Source organism: Chaetomium strumarium (genome assembly GCF_033439665.1).
Source record: "Chaetomium strumarium strain CBS 333.67 chromosome Unknown B0T15scaffold_6, whole genome shotgun sequence".
Classification (NCBI taxonomy): Eukaryota; Fungi; Ascomycota; class Sordariomycetes; order Sordariales; family Chaetomiaceae; genus Chaetomium; species Chaetomium strumarium.
In genome coordinates, this window is record NW_026944434.1 from 1,461,436 (window position 1) to 1,481,044 (window position 19,609).

General features: G+C 57.1%; 6 protein-coding genes across 6 annotated transcripts; 4 read left to right on the top strand and 2 right to left on the bottom strand.

Moving 5' to 3' along the window:
* The first annotated feature begins 71 nt into the window (after positions 1-71).
* Positions 72-3,145, top strand: B0T15DRAFT_438649 (uncharacterized protein). The gene is made up of 4 exons (XM_062865873.1): positions 72-595; positions 649-875; positions 936-1,605; positions 1,667-3,145. Exons 1-4 carry the CDS (start codon positions 330-332, stop codon positions 2,847-2,849), a joined length of 2,346 nt encoding a protein of 781 aa, XP_062719030.1. The 5' UTR covers positions 72-329; the 3' UTR covers positions 2,850-3,145.
* Positions 3,146-3,622: 477 nt separating this feature from the next.
* On the top strand, positions 3,623-5,276 carry B0T15DRAFT_268530 (Glyoxalase/Bleomycin resistance protein/Dihydroxybiphenyl dioxygenase). The gene is made up of 6 exons (XM_062863434.1): positions 3,623-3,783; positions 3,875-3,934; positions 4,010-4,038; positions 4,100-4,536; positions 4,627-4,903; positions 4,979-5,276. Exons 2-6 carry the CDS (start codon positions 3,888-3,890, stop codon positions 5,152-5,154), a joined length of 966 nt encoding a protein of 321 aa, XP_062719031.1. The 5' UTR covers positions 3,623-3,783; positions 3,875-3,887; the 3' UTR covers positions 5,155-5,276.
* An 800-nt stretch (positions 5,277-6,076) lies between these two features.
* B0T15DRAFT_486733 (D-isomer specific 2-hydroxyacid dehydrogenase) lies at positions 6,077-11,420 on the top strand (the record flags this gene model as incomplete). The annotated part of the gene is made up of 4 exons (XM_062866381.1): positions 6,077-7,143; positions 7,298-7,979; positions 9,184-10,356; positions 10,410-11,420. 4 exons carry the CDS (start codon positions 6,077-6,079, stop codon positions 11,418-11,420), a joined length of 3,933 nt encoding a protein of 1,310 aa, XP_062719032.1.
* Positions 11,421-11,747: 327 nt separating this feature from the next.
* On the bottom strand, positions 11,748-13,263 carry B0T15DRAFT_268633 (uncharacterized protein). Its single transcript, XM_062863436.1, has 2 exons — positions 13,243-13,263; positions 11,748-13,063 (listed from the first exon to the last, which is right to left on the bottom strand). Exon 2 carries the CDS (start codon positions 12,880-12,882, stop codon positions 11,899-11,901), a length of 984 nt encoding a protein of 327 aa, XP_062719033.1. The 5' UTR covers positions 12,883-13,063; positions 13,243-13,263; the 3' UTR covers positions 11,748-11,898.
* A 410-nt stretch (positions 13,264-13,673) lies between these two features.
* B0T15DRAFT_268795 (uncharacterized protein) lies at positions 13,674-15,656 on the bottom strand. The gene is made up of 6 exons (XM_062863437.1): positions 15,262-15,656; positions 14,951-15,185; positions 14,724-14,876; positions 14,533-14,650; positions 14,372-14,467; positions 13,674-14,277 (listed from the first exon to the last, which is right to left on the bottom strand). The coding sequence occupies exons 1-6, from the start codon at positions 15,454-15,456 to the stop codon at positions 13,833-13,835; spliced, it is 1,242 nt and encodes a 413-aa protein (XP_062719034.1). The 5' UTR covers positions 15,457-15,656; the 3' UTR covers positions 13,674-13,832.
* A 2,087-nt stretch (positions 15,657-17,743) lies between these two features.
* On the top strand, positions 17,744-19,596 carry B0T15DRAFT_268838 (uncharacterized protein). The gene is made up of 2 exons (XM_062863438.1): positions 17,744-18,061; positions 18,242-19,596. The coding sequence occupies exons 1-2, from the start codon at positions 17,855-17,857 to the stop codon at positions 19,490-19,492; spliced, it is 1,458 nt and encodes a 485-aa protein (XP_062719035.1). The 5' UTR covers positions 17,744-17,854; the 3' UTR covers positions 19,493-19,596.
* Positions 19,597-19,609: the final 13 nt, after the last annotated feature.

The following is a 19,609-nucleotide window of genomic DNA, read 5'->3' on the forward strand; positions in this document are numbered from 1 at the left end:
CAAGCACTGGGAAATCTGAGGATTTGGGGCTTTGAGCTTACCAGGCCTACTTAGAATTAAATGCCCCACCTGGGCCTTTAAGGGTTCCACTCCCGCTTGACTTGATGCAACGCCTCCAACAAACAGGACAGGCGCAACCTGCATAAGCAATCGTCTTCGACGATCACCTTACCGCTGCGTTGGTCCTATCGAACCACCGGACTCGTAGCAAACCGCCGTCAATGCTCACCGGTGCGATGTGCTAATTTGTTGGCAATTCACAAACTCATCACCCCGCTTTAACAAGAACCCTCTGCCTCGCGTCGCGCTTGTCTCAGATACCAACGGCGATGACGACAGCGGTAGTCAGGCCACTGCCACACGCACGCGGTATACCGCAACAACCCAATGGCCTCGTTTCTGTGCGACCGGTTGCCGTTGCGCTCGCCCGTATCCTCTCCGTAACCCTGTCGACGGCCTACGCCGCACCGCTGGCTGCTCGATCCCACAACAGCGGTGATGAACCTGAGGCCGAAGGCGCGAGCCTCTGGGTTCTCTATGTGGCCTCGGGGGTTCTCGTGCTTCTGGGTGGTGCGTTTGCCGGCTTGACTATTGCGTAAGGCGTCCTGATTGCGATTGAACTCTATCCGGCGGGCTAACCCGAGTCAGACTGATGGGACAGGATGGCATATATCTCCAGGTCATGGCCCGAGACCCGAGCGAGCCGCAACAAAGGAACGCGAAACGAGTCCACGATCTTCTCAACAAGGGTAAACACTGGGTTTTGGTCACACTACTCTTGGCCAATGTCATCGTAAATGAGACACTCCCAGTGGTCCTAGACCGCTGTCTTGGTGGCGGTGTCGCTGCCGTCGTTGGCTCCACCTTTTTGATCGGTTTGTGCTATCCCGTCTCTATCAGACGCCCAACATTGATTTAACACACTGAGAACCCAGTGATCTTCGGCGAAGTTCTACCCCAGTCCGTCTGCGTTCGATACGGCCTTCAAATTGGTGGCTACATGTCAAAGCCCGTCCTTGCCATGATGTATTTGCTGGCGCCCATTGCCTGGCCGACAGCGAAGCTCCTCGACTGGCTACTGGGAGAGGACCACGGCACAGTCTACAAGAAGAGCGGGCTGAAGACTCTTGTGACACTGCATAAGAGCCTCGGCGAAGTGTCTCAGCGCCTGACACAAGACGAAGTCACCATCATCAGTGCGGTCCTAGACTTGAAGGACAAGTCGGTCGCCGATGTGATGACACCGATGGACGACGTCTTCGTCATGTCAGAGGATACGGTCTTGGATGAAGAGACTATGGCCATGATTCTGTCCGCAGGCTATTCGCGCATTCCGATCCATGAAACTGGGAATCCGACAAATTTCGTGGGCATGCTTCTGGTTAAAATTCTCATTACCTATGACCCCGAGGATTGCAAGCTCGTCCGCGATTTTCCGTTGGCCACGCTTCCAGAGACTCGTCCAGAGACGAGTTGCCTGGATATCGTCAACTTTTTCCAGGAGGGCAAATCTCACATGGTGCTGGTTTCTGAATATCCAGGAGAGGACCATGGTGCGCTCGGTGTTGTAACCCTGGAGGATGTGATTGAAGAGTTGATAGGGGAGTAAGTTCTAAATATCCGTCATTGTCTGTGGAGAAATACCCAGTTGCTAACTCGACAATAGGGAAATCATCGATGAGTCGGATGTCTACATTGATGTCCACAAAGCCATTCGGCGGCTCACTCCGGCTCCCAAAGCAAGAGTCCAACGCAGACAATCAGACGACCCGAGTCGGAAGGTCAACGATCACGGTACTATCGGGAGATCGGAGAGCGAGAGTATACTCGAGGATTTGCACCAAGCAGTTCAAACTCCCAGTGCGACGGGCTATGGCTCACCCATGTTGTCCAGCAGTCCTAAGACAGCGACGCTGATGCTGCGGAGGAGTTCGGCTGGCTTGGACGGCCAGATGATCAAAGCAACTGTCCCTGTGCGCGCAAACCTGGAGGACATCAAACAGCATTTGAAGCATCTTGGGCCTTCGAACCCGGCGACGAACCCCAACAAGACTCGGTCAACCACTGTTAAAATCAAACCGGGCAGTGGCGCACATTTGACTCAGCCGCGTTCCGGAGCGAGTGCTGAACGAGCTAGTGAGGAAGCCGCCATGGAAGAAGGGGATGAGACCACCAGACTGTTGAGGCCGGAATTGTCCGGGAAGGACGGTATCCAGGCGTTGGGGCAGCAAAATTACGGTTCCGTCGGTCCCGCCATGCCTCTGCACTTATCGCCGCGCGCGAACGACGTACCGATCTTGATCCTCGAATCGGGGGAGCAGGCCGACAAGTCAACCCAAACATCAAACGATGGTAACCGGAAATTAAATGAAACAGCCACGGGGGGTGCTACTAGCAGCCAGCAACCAGGACAGCACCTACAGCAACAATCAAGTACAAACTCAAGTGGTGGGAGCGCTAGCAGCACACCAACAGAAAACACCCTCGTCCCGAAGCGGCCGTATGTCCGTTCCGGGAGCATAACCGAGAACATCGTCGAGTCACGGGGTGTGCGGAAGGTGGTGCTCGAAATGGCCAGTTCTACCGACGAGGAGGAGCCGCAGCAAGGGAAAAGTAATGGGCAAGTTTCTCGGCAGTCAGCGGTTGAGGAGCAAGAGGAGAACGAGGATGAGGATGTCTTCGTGTCGCCTTTTTCAAGTTCGTCCAGGGGCGAAGAGGTGGGGTCGTATGCCGAAGCTGTGGCCAAGGGCGCATCCCAAGGATCTCAGGATGATTCCTCAAATACAGGTAGCGGTGCGGGCAAGAAGAAGAACAACAGGCGGAAGAAGCGCAAGGGCGGCAGGGCATAGGTGGACTGGCTGGACCTGGTCGCTCAGGCTGTTGTCGAATCAGTGTAAGAGGAGACAGCGTTGCTTGTATCAGTATGTAGCATCGTCGTTATCTGGGATGTTTAGGACTGGGCTAGTGCACATCAGGGTTATCATCATGGGGCGTCAAGGTCGAGCTTAATAAGTCTTGCGCTTGTAGGGAATCAGTAGTGTACCTATCAAAGCTTCAAAGAGCTTAGTTTCCAAATCGATCAACAATGCACTAGCTCAGCTTGCTGACGCTCTTCTATAATATGGTATAATAGACCCTTGTCAAGAGGTGTTTTAAAAATCAGTCGGGCTTATTATACCAGCATGAAAAGAGACATACCGCGATTCCGGACATTACTCGGCGACTCGGAGCTAGCACTCAGCTTGGGTTGTTGACGTCAGTGCGAGCAGCACAAAAAGTTACGCGGGCCCAAGCTCCGAGCTACCCCGCGGTTGAATTTACCTCTACCAACACAGTAGTATCTTCGGAAATACTCCGTAGCGCCGTATCTTTCAGTACTGACGCCACAAGCGTCATCTTTGACAAAGTTTCAACCCCTGGCTCGCTACCTAGTACGCAAGTTGAATAAAAAAATACTCATTGGTGTCGGCAGTGAAACCCGATTAGTGATCTTGGACGTATGATTACACTCAATACGGTGGATGCAAAGGCTATCGACAGTGCAAGGCCTAACTAATAATCCGATGTTCACAGAGTGTATGGTTTGTATTGTTAATACGAGCGCATTGCGTCTTGTCTGACTGCCGTGCTTTGTTATCTGGGATAGCTTCATCCCCCCACTTTAGCAGCAAAACATTCTCCGAATTACAAAGCGCCACATGAGCTGGTCACTTCGGGCATCGCAGAGGCTGAGATTACTCTTCCCTTCTCTTCAGACAATACCGTCTTTTTATATCAAATCTTGTAAGTCTCTCAATGTTCGTTTTTGAGATAGATCGTGTCGCCGGGTAGTTTTCAGCCCCTTATACTGACTAGCAACTTAAGTGACATCGAGGACATTCGCAGCCATGTCGTCAACGACGGATACTAAGAACTACAAGTTCAACCACTCCATGTGAGTGAAAACCGGCACATTAGTTTGGTCACCATGACTACTTTAGCCAACAGTCACTAAACGGTAGACGCACAGGCTCCGAGTCAAGGACCCCAAGGAGTCCGGTGCGTGTTCATCCATCTCACAACAAGCAGCGGACAAACGCGTGGCTCACACTGGACCAAGTCAAGTTCTACTCCTTCCTGGGCATGTCGGTGGTCAAGAAGCTCGAGTTCCCCGAGGCCAAGTTCGACCTGTACTTCCTGGGCTACGACTCGGCCAAGGCGGCGTCGGGCGGCAACAACGTGTGGGACCGCGAGGGCCTCATCGAGCTGACGCACAACTACGGCACCGAGAACGACCCGGAGTACAAGGTCAACAACGGCAACGTCGAGCCCCACCGCGGCTTTGGCCACACGTGCATCAGCGTCGACAACATCCAGGCCGCCTGCCAGCGCATCGAGGAGGCCGGCTACAGGTTCCAGAAGAAGCTGACGGATGGGCGCATGCACCACATTGCGTTTGCGCTCGACCCGGATGGGTACTGGGTTGAGATCATTGGGCAGAAGCCGCTGGAGGAGACGGAGAACGTCAAGGAGACGGATGTCCAGACGTACCGGATGGTGGGCCTGCTTTAGCCCTTTCCCTGTCTTCTCGTTGCCTCGAATGTGTGCCAGGACTGGGTGGGGTTGCTGACGAAGGTGTTCTGACAGAACCACACCATGTTGAGGGTCAAGGACGCCGAGAAGTCTCTCAAGTTCTACCAGGAGGTGCTGGGCATGTCGCTGTTCCGGAAGCATGAGAGCGCGGCGGCCGGGTTTAACCTCTACTTCCTGGGGTATCCCGGCGAGAAGGGCGTGCCAGGAGAGGGCCAGGGCACGGCTGATCGCGAGGGTCTGCTCGAACTCACCTGGAACTACGGAACCGAGAAAGACGAGAACTTCAGCTATCACGATGGCAATAAGGAGCCGCAGGGCTTTGGCCATATCTGTGGGTGGCCGCGCGGCAACGGCGCCTCGTTAAGAGCTTGGTTTAAGAAGAGTCTGCTGGCTAACTCGGTCTCAGGCATCTCGGTCGACAACCTCGAGGCCGCATGTGCCCGCCTCGAGGCGCTCAACGTCAACTGGAAGAAGAGGCTGACAGACGGCCGCATGAAGAACGTCGCCTTCGTCCTGGACCCGGACGGGTACTGGGTTGAGATTGTCCAGAACGAGCGTTTCACGGGCAAGGCAAACTTCTGAGTGCCTACCACTTATCTACACGCTTTGTATGTGCAGTACATATGTACTTCCCCGCGAGCGGCAGCGGTGGTTGGCAAAACGAGGGCGCGTGATGGAGTCTACCCAGTTTCACCGATCCAAGGTAACCAGTCAAGAGTTCCATACCCCACGGCTTGATTTGCACTAGTAGTTTCTGCAGACGGCATTGAGATGACAGGTCGAGCTCGCCCATTGCCCGTTTCACGGCGACTGCAGATGCCCGCATTAGCCAAACGTGGGGGAATGAGGGGTCGGGCGTGGAAGAGCACGTTTCGTCTGCAGGCCTAGCTTTTTGAATAGAGCTTCCGCATAGGTCCACCACTGCATGCTCTTTTGGTTGGCCAGTCCGCGTGAGAAGCGATGACAGATGCTCGTGGATAATGGAGTGTGGAGTGGACGAGGAGACGGCACGACAATGGCTATCGAGGTGGCGGTCCGGGGAGAACCCCTGGCCCTTTCCTTTGTGTTCATCCTGTCTCCTGTTACCTACTTACTCGACCTTGGCCACATCAAAGAACAGCACCGCACCCCGCATCCGGGGCCCTTTCCGGGTCCCCCGTCCCGGCAGCACCGACCAGGCATGTCGCCCATCTGCAGATACTGTGTATGAGCATGCCACGACCAATTTGGTTGCTCGCGGCTGCCGTGCGCTGGATTCTAGGTTACGTCCAGGAGACGAGCTTATTCAAGTGAGACGGTCAGTCGGGAGGAGAAAGGAACAGTGAGCTAACTTTCAGAGCTTATAACTGGGGACATCCTCTCTCACCCTCTTCGAACCCCTTCACCCCGATGTCCAACTACTGGCAATCCCTCCCTGACTCAAGCCCAGCACCACGTCCGTGAAACCTCCTGAACCAACCCAACTCCCCATTCATTCTCTCGATACTACAAAAAAGAACAAACAATGGCCCCAGCAGCTCTCCTTGCCTCCCCAACCACCACCAGCACCACCACCCAGCCCTCCGCCCCGCGCATCCTCGTGCCCGAGAAGCTCTCGCCGGAAGGCCTCGCCCTGCTCCGCTGCACAGGCTACCAGGTCGACACGCCGCCTGCCCCCTTCAGCCCCTCGGACCTCCTCTCCCGGATCCCCGCCTATCACGGGCTGATCGTGCGGTCCGAGACCAAGGTCAGCGCCGACGTGCTCGCGGCGGGCGCCAAGCTGCGCGTGGTCGCGCGCGCCGGGGTGGGCGTCGACAACATCGACGTCGACGCGGCCACGCGGCAGGGCGTGATCGTGGTCAACTCGCCCAGCGGCAACATCCTGGCGGCGGCCGAGCACACCGTCGCGCTGCTGCTGGCCGTGGCGAGGAATGTCGGGCGGGCGGACGCCGGGATGAAGGCCGGCAAGTGGGAGAGGGCGAAGCTCGTTGGCGTAGAGGTCGGCAGGAAGACGCTCGGGATTGTGGGGTTTGGCAAGGTGGGCATGCAAGTGGCGCGGATGGCGAAGGGGTTGGGGATGGAGGTGCGGGTGTATGATCCGTATGCGTCGGCCGAGGTGGCGACGCAGAACGGGGTGGACTTGCGGGCGAGTCTGGACGAGCTGGTGGCCGAGGTGGATTTCCTGACGGTGCACACGCCGCTGTTGGCGAGCACGGCCAATTTGGTGGGCGAGAAGGAGCTGCGCAGGATGAAGCGCTCGGCGCGGGTGTTGAATGTGGCGAGGGGCGGCGTGTACAACGAGGAGGCGCTGCTGAAGGCGCTGGACGAGGGCTGGATTGCCGGGGCCGCACTGGATGTGTTCACGTCGGAGCCGCCCGCCGAGCGGTCCGTGGCTGCGAGACTGGCCGCCCACCCGAAGGTCCTCAGCACGCCGCATCTCGGGGCGAGCACGGTCGAGGCCCAGGAGAATGTCTCGATGGACGTGTGCACTCAGGTGGTGGAGATCCTCAGGGGCGGCCTGCCCACGGCGGCTGTCAATGCGCCGCTGATTCTGCCTGAGGAGTACCGTCGGTTGCAGCCGTTTGTGAGACTGTGCGTATATCTTTATATTCCTCCATTTTTGTATTTTTGTATTCTTTTTTCATTTTCCTCTCATTCTTCATCTTCCTGCTTCTTGCACATTTCGAGTTTATTTTTTTTTTTTTTCGCACATTCCCCCCTGCTGACTCCCCGACCTTTACCACAGCATCGAGCGCATGGGCAGTCTCTACACCCAGCACTTTGGCGGGCGACACAGTAAGCGAGTCGGTGCACGGCGCTTTGAGCTCGTGTACCATGGCGAACTGGCCGGCGTGAGCAACACCCGCCCGCTGTTTGCGGCGCTGGTCAAGGGCCTGGTGAGCTCCATCAGCAGCCTCGGCGGACGCGACGTCAACATCGTCAACGCCGCGCTCATCGCCAAGGAGCGCGGCCTCGCCATCGACGAGAAGCATGTCCGCGCCGGCGGTGCGGTGCCGACGTACGCAAGCGCCGTCACCCTGCGCAGCCTGAGCACCGAGTCCGACGAGCAGGTCATCGAGGGATATGTCAGTGGCAGTGCCGTGTTTATTTCGAAGCTGGACCGCTTCACGGCGAACTTCCAGCCCGAGGGCACCCTGTTGGTGCTGCACAACTACGACGAGCCCGGCAAGATCGGCAATGTCGGCATGGTGCTGGGCAAGCACGGCGTCAACATCAATTTCATGCAAGTCGCTGCCTTGGAGACCGACGCCGGCCCAGCTTTGGCCCACGTCCTGGACGGCCCTGTCGGGACAGAGGCCGGCAGTGTTGCGAAGGAAGCACTCATGATCCTAGGTGTCGCTGGGGATGTTACCGACGCTGTACTTAAAGAGTTGGGCAGGTCCGAGGGCATTCTCGATGTCAGCCTGGTCAGGCTGTAGGGAGTCCCGTTGACAGAGATTCTAAGTTCTAACACTCTTCTCCCAAGGCACTTGGCAGCTGAGATTCGACACCTTACATAGTATATTCCCGCTCATTATCCCACTTTCTGTCTCTTCTGCAAGTTCTATTCTGCCATAACAATCTGGTGAGCTCTGATCGGAAGGGGAAAGACAGCCTGCATATAAGTGTAAGTGGCAGCCTTTGAGGGTCTTATCTGTCTTTGATCATCATCCGAATGGTAAGAAGGATGCCCTGATTCAGGTAACATAAAGCTCCGAGGCATTTCTCTGTGAGCTTTGAGTATCTACTTAGGTAGGTACCTGGTAGTGTGAGCCTTGTCATCTTCAGGAGCATCATCCATCGCTTGCTGAAGCGATCGTCTTTTTGAGTCTCCGGGCGGTACGCGGTAACTTGCGCGCCATATATACAACACATCGTAATACGTTTGAGTGGGATAAGCGTGAAATGGGTCTAACGGATCTCGACTGAGAAACTTCAAGTAAGCCATTGATCTAGTTGCTGAATGTGTTCTTCAATAGGAGTACTGATATATGATTATAATTTATGTTTACCTAGTCCGGAGTTGCGCAGGGAGGGAGACGTTACTCCGTACGCCGTACATAGGGTGATTTTCAGCCATGTACAGAACAGCCCTTGAATGATTGTTAGCGCGGAACCTGCGACAGGGGTCCTGCTCTCAACTCCGAAGCAACACTCCTAAACTACGAGGAAAGCTGATTCAACGCAAAAAAATAGAGCATCTTGCAATAACCTAAAAGGCTGAGTTCATCGGCACGTTTTTTCCGTAGAGAAGATGGCCGTTTTGACGTTGAGATAGAGAGTTTGGGTAGACCCTGGTCTTCAAGTCAGGCGCTAACGAACATTCAGGGGTTGGACTGTATAGTACAAATACACTTGGTATAAGACGGTTGATAAACAGACAATGTGCATCAAACTGTAGTGGGGGCTGTGGGACTTGAACATGGGCAAGTGTCAAGCTTCAGCATTGGTCCAGACGCCGACAATTCCATCCGCATTTGATTTCCACTTCACACATCCAGGCTCTCAGGCCATGTGTGAGCTGAATCTTGCTCGACTCGGGATCTCATGGACTAATCAGGCACAGAAAAAGCTTAACTTGCCGACACGGCGCGTGCTTTTCCCCTGTTGGTCACATATTCGCGAACAAAGACGCGCGCAACATTGGATGAGGGACCGGCAGCCGTGCCTCGTCGACCGCCCTCCGCCCGCATGGACCTGTCGCGTATGTCGGACGTGGAAGGAGACTCGGAACCAGCAGTGGCCGGTTGCAACCACAACAAGCGGCCTTGGTCACCGAGTCGAGGCATCCGATCGCCAGCTACCAGAACACGCTCGCACTCGGACGGAGGAGGCACACCGAGACTATCGCCCTCTCCGCACATTGCCAAGGCGGCGCGCTCCCAGTCAAAGGACGACATTGTCATCCGAGATAAGGACCACGAGCACACATTTCTGCTCCCATCAACCCCAATCCGCGTGGAGTTTCCTGGCCGAGGCCTCTCCTTGCAGCTGGCTCGTGACGACTCCGCATCGCCTGCTCAGCCCAGCCACGTACGGCCTGCACCTCCGTCCCCGAAACTCGAGCATATCTATGCGTCACCAACGAACATCCTGCCGCGCCGCTCGCGGGGCTTGGATTTCTCGCGCGCCGCGACTAGCTTGCACCACTCCACCCTCGCCGACCAGGCGTCGCCCGACGCTTCTCCCACCATTGGCTCCCGGGCAATGAACATCCCCGGCCGCCGCGCTGCCGAATACGGACCGGCCGAGCAGACGTCCACGTCGCTCTGGTCTATGATGGGCAACCAGGAGCGTATGCAGATATCGAGCTCAGTGGGGAGCACCAGCCATGCGATTTCGGATCTCTCATCCAGCTCAGACGACGATGACTACATGGACGAGGATATGGACGACGCATATGTCACCACCCCACAGGTGCCGAAGACGGCTATGTCAGGAGGTACTGCCGCGATGGGCGCACCATGGCCATCTGGGTCTCCCGCCGTCAACAGCCTCCTCAGCTTCCAGCAGCGGCAACGCCAACGTAAACCGCATAGAAGGAACGCGCGGAGACAACTGGGACTCGGTTTCCACTCCCCTGCTGCGCCGGGAATCATGTCGAGATCGCCGCCCAGCAACCTCACCGGGCCAAACGATATGTCGCCCCACGCAAGACGCGAGAGTATCAGCTGGGCTGCGAACCAGCTTCACATATCAGGCAACGAGAGCGACGACAGCCACAGCAGGCAGCAAGAAGGCCTTGATAGTCCGCTTCGACCCAGCGTCGTTCGGCGCGCTGTCACACGGCGGGGGAATTTACTGGTATGTCCGCCCCCTTTCGCTTCGGAACACGGAGGATACTCATCTCACCGCAGCCCAAAACAAAGGGATTTGCTCGTATCCGCGCCGCACTGGCTGAAGAGAATGCGCCCATCGAAGCTGAGTTCCGCCGCGAAGCCGAGGTGGTCCGCCAGGTGCGGGAAAGCGACATGGACCTTGAACCACGACATCCACCTCCCCAATCGGTAGCGTCGACGGCACTGTCGAGCCCTAACCTAGGGACGCATGACAGTCTGGAAGACATTACCGACGATATGATGATGGACGACCCTAGTGTCAGCGCGTTGGGGCTAACGGGGACCTTCAAGCAGCAAGCCATGAAAAACTCGAAGGGCAAGGTATTCTGGGATACCTTCTCGGAGACGAGCAGCACAGGGGCCGCATCGCGCGTCACGCCTCCACCGCCACCCTTCGGCCCCGCCCGCGCCTCCTCGTCCGGCATGTCCCTGGAAGACGTGAGCATGGGCTCTCCCTCGGCCAGTTCTAACGGCGGCGGGGCGGCCGCCGGCCAGAGCAACAACCCCTTCTTTCTCCCCGGCGGCGGTACGCAGACTACAACGAGCAGCTCCGGGAACGGCACTCCCGGGGCCGTTCTTCCCAGCCAAATCGGCAGCCTCATCAACAACCAAGGCTCCAGCGCCGGCGGCCCGCCGAGCGCGGCCGAGATTACGCGGCGCATCAACAGCAAGCGCCGGCGCGACGACGACCTCGATCCTGTCAGCATCAAGCGCCGCGCCGTCAGCCCGGGCATGAGCGTGCACAACTCGCCCGTCATGCAATCGCCCCTGCAACGGGACACAGCGCCGTGGGGCGGCACAGGCAGCGGCGGGGGGTCGTCCATGTCGCGGCCGGGGAGCGTCGGTGGGGACAGTAGTAATGGTGGTGTTGGACCAGGCAGGACAGGCGCGGGGAGTGGGAGCGGTGCCGGGAGCGAGAATGGTAGTTCGCACGGTGGTGGCGCGAGGGTGGCGGGTGGGAAAGGGAGAGTCGGGTTACAGGGGATGGTCGAGACTAATGACGGTATTACGCGGTTGAGTATCGACTGAGGCGCGGTATTAGTATCCAACGTGGCCCGGCCAAGACGCAGCGGGCTCCCCAGAAGTGCACACATACGGCGTTGCTTGGTCTTTCTTCTTGGGGCGAACGGGTGGGTTTGCATAAAACGGACTCTGGGGCTGGGACTGGCTCGGGGATCGGCGCTGGAACAGGAGTCGAGGCATCATGGCTATGGTTTTATCACGAGCGTAATCGTGCGCCAGGGACACGTGGAATGCTTTAATCTCTATGGAGCTAAGGCGCGGAACACACGGGCATCATACCGTAGGTACCTAGCAGGGTTGCTTTTGAAACAAGCGTTGCAAGACACCACCAAAATAATCACTGCCCGACGTTTGTCCCCGCCAGGTCAGAGTTCGGCATCTCAATTTTCGCTAGGGGATTCGCTCCTTCTATGACATGCCAGGTACGCACTAGTAGTTATATCCACCGTGGAGCATTGATAAGCCAGCCCCAAACCCTTCCCAATTACTGTACTTCCACCTCGGTACTCGCGGCCCCCCGTGGCCCCGTAGTACTACCGCCCAAGTCCGGATTCGGAGGGATGCCGATCCCTTCCTCCGGCACGCACAACGACCCCAATCGATCGTCTAACCACCGCGCAAGCTCCTCCACCTGCCGTCGCATTAGCGACACACTGCTCCCCGAGACCGTGATAGCGGCGGAGCTTCCTGTTGTGTGGGTGGTGTGGGTGGTGTGCGCGGAGAAGACTGATGCTCCGGAGGGCGAGCCGACGGGAGCGCCGGGGGGTACGGGCAGGGATGATGTGGTCTTCGAGGCTGAGGTTGTTGCGGCTGTGGGGGGTGGTGTTGTTGTTGCTATTGTCGATGATGGTGGTGGTGGTGCGTCCGCTGCTGCTATAAAGGGCGGATGAGTTCGTGTTGCTGTCGGTGGTTGTGGTGGATTGGATTGGCCAGTTGGGGCTGACATGTCTGGCGGCTGCTCTGACGATGGCCCCGGCGTTGGAGGTGCTGTCGGCGCGGGGCTCCGGCTTAGACGGGTGCTGTGCGGAGCCGGAGGAGTCGGGGTCTGCCGTCCCGCGGCGGCGCTCTCGGAGCCGCCCATGCAGATGAACAGCATCCCGCAGCGCAGGCGGCGAATCACGAAGACGGCGCCGCTGTCCATTTGTATCGTCACCGTCGGCGAGTGCTGCTTGCCGCTTTTCTTGCTCGTTCGGACGGTGCTGCCGGTCGGAAGTGTCGCTTGCGCTGGGCCTGGGGTATGTGGCGCGCCGGGTGCCGGGCCTTGAAGCGCCCACAGAGAGGCGGCAACTGCGGCCTGGCGACGAAGCGCGCTCGCTGGCAGATCGCTGGCGTGGGCGAGTAGGCTGCCGGCTGGCGTGGTCAGCATGGCGGAGTGGATGTGCGCCGAGAGGTTCGCGCGCAAAAAGGCCGTGACCCGCTTCGTGAGAAGGAGCGGGGGCGGGGGCGGCATCTGCATCACGCGCGACATGATGTCGGTTACCTATGCTGGGAGGGATGCCCCCTCCGACTGATGTGATGCACTGGCTATGGTGATCGGATGGTGGGAGGATGTTGGGGAACCGGAAGGCAGCTGTGGGGCAGTAGACCAGGGGCAGAGGTCGGTTAGTTATCGATAAAGGGCGCTAAATTACCAGGTAGGTAGGTAGCGGCTATATCACGGTGTATTTAGCATTGGATAGGTACTGCGTGTAAAATACGGTATTCTTACCAGCGGTCAGTCCGGAACCGGGACAAGCCCGAGTGCCTGCGACGGGCCCTTTGGCGCCACGGATGAGATGGGCATCTCAGGGCCTGCTGTGTGTGAAGCGGAGAATGGTAGGCCTCTCACCTTGAAGACTCATGCCAACCTTACCCGTACGTAGCTTACCTACTCCATGGGTCCCTTGCGCGGTTCGCACTGTTATATACATAGTACATAGTTCCGGCGCAGCACGCTGGAGCTGTTCAATCTCCCAAATCTCGAGGGATTACAACGGAATTGGTTCAACGACCGCAGGGGCGACGAAGGTGGGATGGAGAGTACTTGTAAGGTACCCTAGGTACTGTACCTACCTAGCTTCCTTCGTCGGTTGGGTTACATACATGCCTGCTGCGCAATGACTGGCGCCGTGGCACCGTCCAGAAGATGGCTAGCAGCCTGTGCTGTGGTCAGTTTCTGGTGTCAGTGCAGCAGCTTTATTAGGTAGGGGATACTATATGTTTCTGACCTGAATGTTTCCTTGTGCTGCAGCCAGCCGGGACTATCCAAAGCAGGTAGATGGAATATTTGTATTTGTTTACACATGTACAGAATGCCTCCTTTTAGGCGGTAAGCCCTGACCCAAGCCCGCAAAATGCCAAATAACGCCGCGTACCCTCCTCCATTGTGATGCACCACATGTGCCTTACATGCTGGCATAGCAACCCTTGGACCACAATTTAGTGCTGTTTAGTGCTATACCGCACGCTGATATCTCTTGTCATCATAATCCCATCATTAGGGGCATCCTGCTTCTGCAGAATGATCTCCTCGCTGTTGGTGTCAGACGGCACCCTGTCCACCCCCTCAGTTGAGTAATTCGGCGAAGCCCTGCGCGGCTGCCGGGCGCCTTCCACGCTTGTGACCACCTGAGGCCCTTCGGCTGACGAGCGAGCCTTAGTGTGGAGCTCGAATTCGTCGCCGATGTGGCTCTGGTCAGCAGTCCGCCTTCTGTTGGCATATTTGCTGCCGATGGTCTGGAGACCATGCGGGGTGTTCCCGCTGCGGCCATACGGGGTCTCTGGGTACGAGTAGCCGGCTGAGCTGTTGATCTTCAGAAGACGTCCGACGAGTGGCTTGAGGAACGAGGCGCAGGCGGCGATGATGCCGATGTTGAGCTGGAGACTAGGGGGACAAGCCGTGTCAGTATTCGAGAAAAAGAGAAAAAGAGAAAAACAGAAAAAAAAGTCCTCTTCTCTCATATGACCTCTCAACTTACTTTTCCCAGAAGTGGACCCAGTAGTCGAAGATGGCGTCGGGATCGCCTCCGGTCGTGAGCATGAAAACAGCTTTGAGAATGCCCATCAGGACAGCGCTGCAAGGGCGAAATCGCCGATGGTCAGTAATGGGAATTGCACATGGGGCCAGCACCAAACTCACAGATATCCCAGGTTGAGAATGCCAATCACGTAGAGCTTTACTCGGAGCCTCATTTTGAGGTTCCAAATGATGGGAACGGGCAGTGCTCCAAGGAGCACGTCGGTAAAGATGTTGCAGGCTGCGTATATTGTCAGGGGCACTGCATGGATAGGGGAAGGAGGATTTGTGGCGGGCAGCCCAGATAAACTCACAGATATTCCAATACACAAGATTGACAAACGTGGTGAAGGATTTACACCGGGGATCGAACGGGTTCATCCACTGAAACTCCCACCAGCCCGAGAACGGGGTGCAGTAAACGAATAGCCAGGCAATAGCTTGGATCGAATACGCCACGACGAAGCCTGCAGCGAACGGTAAGTGCTTATACGAAAAAGAAAAATAAGGGAAAAAAAGGAGCACAGAAAAGCACACTTACCCATAATAGCAAAGAGGGAATACCGATACCACTTGAGGTCCTTCTTGAGCCGTAGTAGACTGATGGCCATTGATATCCTCAGCAATCCCATGGCGACGCCGTCCGAGAAGACCGTCTTCCAGAAGGTGATCTGCTCAAACTTGATCCGTTCCTCGACTGGGACCACCCAGCCGTGACGGCCGAGGCCGTGCGGTATTTGGAGCACCAAACAGATCCATGACATGAGCGCGAGAGCCTTCAAGTTGGTTCGGAGAAGTCAGCAATGTGTGTCTTTGGGTAGACCAAGCTTAAAATAGGGCTGTCACACTTACAGCAGCCCCCACAATGAGGAGATCGTCGACCCCGACGGCCCTGACCATGAAGGCGCGGACGTAAAGACGCAGCGAGACGAAAGTGAGGGCGATGAAGTGGAAGACGCCCACTACGCCCACGATCCGCGCCGCATTGCTCGCATTGACGTACTCCGGCGTGAAGGTCGAAGGGTCCGGAGGCACCACCGCCGCCATCTTGGCGTCTTGTCGGCGTACACGTAAGGGCCACGGTCCGGAGCTCGAGAGGAGCAGGCGCAAGGCGTTCTTGGGGGGTTCACCACGGCCGCCGGGCAAACATAAACATCATTCTGCTTCGTCCCTTCTCGTGATTCCGACAGACTGGAACTTGAAATCCATCCTGCCTCCGGAGGTGGGTCCGACGGGCTTTAAAAAGGAGCAGGGCAAGGGCAATGAGAGAGCGGATGGGGAGACATCCTCCTTGTTCTTGGGGATTTGGGATTTTTTTTTTCGACTCTGCACCAAGGACCTGCGGCTCGGTCGGTGGCTCTAAGACATGCGTCCGAGGGATTCTTCGCGACTGTCACCTTATCCGGTGTCCACCTACTCGATGCAGAATAGGCTTCGAATCCTGGCGCAAATAGTGTCCTGGGCTCTTAGCAAGTTAGCGACTCTATCCTAGTGTCCGACATGGGGTGGGGAGGGGGGAACAAGCTCATCGACCACACACTGTGTAGCCGCGCTACATCCGAACCGAGCCCGCTCACAGTCTTTGCTTTCTCCCCGTCATGATTCATGAAGACTGTGGTTTCTTGATGAGAGCAGACACTTTCTACTCTGACTGCATAAAACTATAATTGTGCTATATCCTTGTCGACCGTTGTTGATTATTGACCAGGTTGTCTGAAGCGACTGGGACGCTCCTGCATAATCACATCGACAGTGGCGTTGTCGCTGTCCGGGTCTGGCCAGAAACCAGGGGTTGGTGATTACTACATTCGACGTAATTATAAATGTCGCATGCATGCATGCTGCATTAGGCATGTGCCTACAGACTTACGTATAGGTAGTACTGTACCTAGGTACCTGAGTTAGCTGCTAACGTTAGTGCCGTTGTCTAAGCGACTCGTTCGATGTCCAAGACTCGGCAAGGGAACAGTTACGCGGACAACGATGGCATAAACTCCGCAACTGGCGAATTTCTTGGCCTGCCCGCCATGGAGAATATCGCGATTCGCGTCGGAATTCACCATCTCCTGCTGAATGGAGTGTACAGTAAGTACAGATCCGTACAATAGCGCTTAGTTCTGGCTTCCGGGAGCACCGGCTAATAACCTACGGTAGGTAGCCAGCGAGAAGACCGTCTCTCCGAGGCCAGATGATAGCCGGGCACTCGTTCTCAGTGCGGGGCAGCTGAATCTGTACTGTAGGAGGAACGCAACAGGGGTCCCGGCCCGAAAGACCCGGCCCGAAACCGAGGCCCTGTCCAGACAGGGGAAAATGATACTCTTTAATGTGTGTTTCCAACACTACGTCGAGAACACCCATGGCATGGGTATATCGAAAGATGAAATCCGCTGAGCGACCTTTGCGCATGACTGGGGCTTCATGGTGTCCTGTCGAGGCTTTTGTTTTGATTTTTTGCTGTTGATCAGCAGCGGAGGGATGGAGCAGATCAGCGCCGCCGCCGCCGCGCCGATCCGATCGTTCTGACAGAACGATCGAAGATTCGCGGGCTCTGGGGTTCGGGCTCTCGGGGCTTGGCGGTGCTGTGGGGCGGGGTTTTCTTCCCCTTGAATCCTTCGTCTCGCTAGTGTACAATGCGCCTACACTTGGCGCGTTTCTGGTACTTCTAGCAGGCAGGATAGGAGAATGCATTCCGAGCACCTCATTCCTCTCTTGAGTGAGCCGTCCAGCTGCTCAAAGATATATGGGTTCCTAGCGATTATATGTAGGGTCACTGCGATGCGAGTGATACGGTATCTCACAAGCCCCTGTCCGGGCGGGCGTCGCTCCCGGGGTGGAGCTCGGAGAAAGTGCCCGGAAGATCGGGGGAAGTTGTGGGTCAGTACTCCGTAGAGGTATCCATAACTCGCCAACTCGTTGCGTCCAAGCGCTCCCCGTACCTACACTACTACTACCATGTACATGTACGGATAGTGTACACAGCCTCGACGGGAGAAGGGGAAAGTTCTTGGGGTCGCATTGTCTCCTGCATTCAGCATCCTCACCCGGCAGTGTGGATTCGTGTCGCGCTGCTGCAATTTCCGATTCGCACGTGTCGGAGCTCTGCTGCAGCCTGCCTGCGCTCTGCTGCTCGCTGGTGGCAGGCACGGTGCAGCCCCTGGCCGCCTCAACATTCGATAGTCTCACCTTCGGAGATGCCCTCGCATGCAACCTCATCGTCGGCATTTGGTCTCGCAGTGCCCCATGGATGCTTTCCCAGACGCCCACGTTGCCCGGTGGGCTTCGGCAGATATAACCGCGAAAAGAAAAGGGGAGGATCAGGAAGGTGCTTTCCCACGTGGCGCCCCCCTATAAAAACCGGCCGCTGCTGCTCGTAACCCGACCGGTGTGCTGCTAGCATGCACCTGCAGACCTGAAGTCCCCGTCACGTCCTTGGCACACTCGCAGAATGCATCCCATCATGCGTGCCGGAGTCAGCCTCGGCTGTATAGCGGCCACCGTCTCGGCCGCCACCATCGACTGCCGCAGCACGTGCACCAAGACCATCGTGCGCGACGTTGCCGTGGTCGGTGGTGGTGCGTCCGGTGCGCACGCCGCAGTGTGGCTGCGGGACGCCGGTCACAGCGTTGTTGTCATTGAGAAGGCCAGCCAACTTGTGAGTGTCTCCGTGTCTCCTGTTCATTTTTCCCCTTTTTTTCTTATTTTTTCTTTTTTTTATTTTTTTTCTTATTTTTTCTTTTTTTCTTTTTTTTTTTCCTTTTTTTCCTTTTTTCCTTTTTTTTCTTTTTCCCCCAATGTTGATGTTGTGTTCTGGTTGCTCACCTCCTATTTGCAGGGCGGCCACACGGCCTTCTACAAGGACCCGGCCACGGGCAAGGAGATCAATGTCGGCGTGCAGGCGTGGATGGAGTACAAGGATGCTTTCGACTTCCCCGCGCGTATGAACGTGTCGACCAGCGGGTCCATGTCGTTCACGCCGAACACCAACCAGTACATCGACTTCACGACGGGCCAGCCGGTTCCGGGCTACCAGGCGCCTGCGTCCGAGGCCATGTACCCTGCGCTGCAGCGGTACCTCGATGTCATCGCGCAGTACGAGGACATGGTGCTGCCGGGCTTCTTCAACTTCCCCGACCCGGCCAACATCCCCGAGGACCTGCTGATGCCCTTCCGCGACTTCGTCGCCAAGTACAACCTGGAGGCGGCTGTGCCCCAGATGTGGGACGCCACGACGCAGGGTCTGGGCGACACCATGGACGTGCCCACGCTCTTTGTGATCCAGGCCTCTGGCGTCCCGATGGCCAAGGCGCTCTTGGGTCAGGGCGCCGCGGCCGTCCCTGCTTCCGGCCGCCTGTGGGACCTGTACGAGGCTGTCGCCGACTTCCTCGGCGATGATGTCCTCTACTCGAGCACCGTCGTTGGGTCCAAGCGCTACAATGAGAACAACCCGCGGAAGGATGTCTACCTGACGGTGAAGAGTGCAGACGGCACGGTGACGTGCGTCGAGGCCAACCGGCTCCTCCTTGCCATCGAGCCCACCCCGGAGAACATGGCGCCCTTTGACCTCGACGACTCCGAGAAGCAGATCCTGGGCCAGTTCGAGTTCACCACCGTCTACGCCGGCATTCTCACCCACCCGTCGCTGCAGACGCTGAACGCCTACAGCGACCGCACTACGGACCCCGGGTCGTTCAACTACACGTCCTTCCCGCTCCCTCCCCAGATCGGCCGCGTGGACTACCTCGGCGGCACCCAGGACCTCTTCCAGTTCACCGCCGTGGGAAAGAGCACCGACACGCCGGCCAGCATGCAGGCGCTCATGACCCAGACGATCGATAAGATGATTGCGGCTGGCACTCTCCCCGCGTCCGGCGGCAGCGTCAGCTACAACATATTCGCCGACCACGGCCACTTCCACGCGCGCGTCTCGGCCGACAAGCTCCGCGCCGGCTTCATCCAGCAGCTGAACTCGCTGCAGGGACGCCGCAACACCTACTACACGGGCGCCGCCTTCTCGGCCGGTTTCAGCACCGTCTTGTGGGAGTTCAACAAGGTCCTGCTGCCCAAGCTGGTCCAGGGGCTTTGAGATTTTCTTGCATTCCGTATGGGCTGGAGGGGGGTTTAGACTAAATTCTCTTGAATAGAACGCACTTTAATTTTACTACTACTAGTACTTAGTAGTAATAACCATCGCCAGTTATCT